We start from the raw sequence: 2,764 nt of genomic DNA on the forward strand, positions 1-2,764 counted from the left end.
GAAGTGTATTTACTTGTTACTTTACCAGGAACACCTCGTACATTTTAAAACATAATTTGTCATGGGTGTAGGGATGAAACATCAAGGTGTTAAATCATTTAGCACCATTTCACCACACCTTATCTCTGACCCTGACAAGAAAGGACTGTGTGGTGACAAAGACATGGTAATCAGCAACTGGGAAAACACTTTTTGTATGTATTTTTTTTGGCACCTGATATAAAGTCATGCCAAAGTTCGTATCTTTGGCAGTCAGTAGTGACATATAGCCTTCCACAATTTATAGTAAACTCAAATTAAAATTTTAAAGTCATGTGCCAAATCTTTATTTCAGTCTCTACATATAGCAGTAAAACAGTATCTGCAGTCTCAACAGTCAGGCACATGCATCATTAATCATGGTTCTTTTAAGTCAGTGTGGCTGCAGATATGAGAGCATCAATATCCTGTATGGCTTTAGATGTTCTCTGAAGAGCTTCAGCGATGCAGTTCTCACTCACTGGTTCGTGAGTCACCTCTTCTGCAGAGCTACCTTCCATTTCTGCACATCCTTTCTCACTTCTCAGCAGGCGGCTGCCCTCAAGCAGAACTGGGCACAGGATGTTAAAGAGCACACACAATCTTCCCCAGCATTGTCTAGGTGCAGCCACAGTGCATATAACTAGACTACCAGCTGGTATAATAATATAACACGGGTAATTAGCAATTTATTTATGCCCACAGCACCTTAGCGCCATCATTTCAGTCTTTAAGGATACAGTTGAATCGTTTTATCTTCTCCAGTTCTGCAGCTACAAGATCTGACCTACATTGAATGGTAAGAGATATAACATTATATACAAGCCGTTCAGCTTTCAGTAATATAATAGCAAAAGAAGTGATCAGTAAAATATAACTCACCGACTTTCTACTGTCTGCATGACATTCACATGCTCCTCAACAGATACAGGCTTGGACAGATTTTCTTCGATCATTGCTGGTTCAGATAAATGTCTGTCCTGGAAACACAATTATAATCACTTTTAAACAGCCTGAATACTTTATAAATACTGCAGATATCAACAGTATTTTATTTATTTATATATCTATATCTATATCTCTATCTCTATATATATCTATCTATATCTCTATATATCTCTATATATATCTATATCTCTATATATATCTATATCTCTATATATCTCATATATATATCTCTCTCTATATATATATCTATATCTCTATATATATCTCTCTATATATATATCTCTCTCTCTATATATATATCTCTATATCTCTCTCTATATATATATATATCTCTATATATATCTCTATATCTCTATATATATATCTCTATATCTCTATATATATATCTATATCTCTCTATGTATATCTATATTTCTATATATCTCTCTATATCTCTATATCTATATCTCTCTATATTTCTATATATCTCTCTATATCTCTATATCTATATCTCTCTATATATATATCTCTATATATATATCTCTATATATCTCTCTCTCTATATATATATCTATATCTCTATATATATATCTATATCTCTATATATCTGTATATATATCTATATCTCTATATATATCTATATCTCTATATATCTCATATATATATATCTCTCTCTCTATATATATCTCTATATATCTATATCTATATATATCTCTATATCTCTCTCTATATATATCTATATCTCTCTATATCTCTCTATATTTCTATATATCTCTCTATATCTATATCTCTCTATATTTCTATATATCTCTATATCTCTATCTCTCTTTATCTCTCTCTCTATATCTCTATCTCTCTTTATCTCTCTCTCTATATCTCTCTCTATATATATATCTCTCTCTATATATATATCTCTATATATCTCTCTCTCTATATATATATATATCTATATATATATCTATATCTCTATATCTCTATATATATCTATATATCTATATCTCTATATATATCTATATATCTATATCTCTATATCTCTATATATATCTATATATCTATATCTCTATATATCTCATATATATATCTATATCTCTATATATATCTATATCTCTATATATATCTCTCTCTCTATATATATCTCTCTCTATATATATATCTCTCTCTATATCTATATCTCTCTATATCTCTCTCTCTATATATATATCTCTCTCTATATCTATATCTCTATATCTCTCTCTCTATATATATATCTCTATATATCTCTCTCTATATTTCTATATATCTCTCTCTATATTTCTATATATCTCTCTATCTCTCTATATCTATATCTCTCTATATTTCTATATATCTCTCTATCTCTCTATATCTATATCTCTCTATATTTCTATATATCTCTCTATATCTATATCTCTCTCTATATCTCTCTATATTTCTATATATCTCTCTATATCTCTATATCTATATCTCTCTATATCTCTCTATATCTCTATATCTATATCTCTCTATATTTCTATATATCTCTCTATATATCTATATCTATATCTCTCTCTATATCTCTATATCTCTCTATATTTCTATATATCTCTCTATATCTCTATATCTCTATATCTATATCTCTCTATATTTCTATATCTCTCTCTATATATATATCTCTATCTCTCTATATTTCTATATATCTCTCTATCTCTCTCTCTCTCTCTATCTCTATATATCTCTATATATATAGTGGGTACGGAAAGTATTCAGACCCCTTTAAATTTTTCACTCTTTGTTTCATTGCAGCCATTTTCCAAAAATCAAAAAAGTTCATTTTATTTCTCAG

At 28.8% G+C, this 2,764-nt stretch overlaps 1 protein-coding gene across 1 annotated transcript; it reads right to left on the reverse strand.

Annotated features, from left to right (window-relative positions):
- Positions 1-310: 310 nt before the first annotated feature.
- Positions 311-1,026, reverse strand: LOC123964587 (uncharacterized protein C5orf34 homolog). Its single transcript, XM_046041463.1, has 3 exons — positions 901-1,026; positions 759-805; positions 311-589 (listed from the first exon to the last, which is right to left on the reverse strand). Exons 1-3 carry the CDS (start codon positions 972-974, stop codon positions 408-410), a joined length of 303 nt encoding a protein of 100 aa, XP_045897419.1. The 5' UTR covers positions 975-1,026; the 3' UTR covers positions 311-407.
- Positions 1,027-2,764: the final 1,738 nt, after the last annotated feature.

The sequence above is a fragment of the Micropterus dolomieu genome, unplaced genomic scaffold, assembly GCF_021292245.1.
Source record: "Micropterus dolomieu isolate WLL.071019.BEF.003 ecotype Adirondacks unplaced genomic scaffold, ASM2129224v1 contig_3435, whole genome shotgun sequence".
NCBI lineage: Eukaryota > Metazoa > Chordata > Actinopteri > Centrarchiformes > Centrarchidae > Micropterus > Micropterus dolomieu.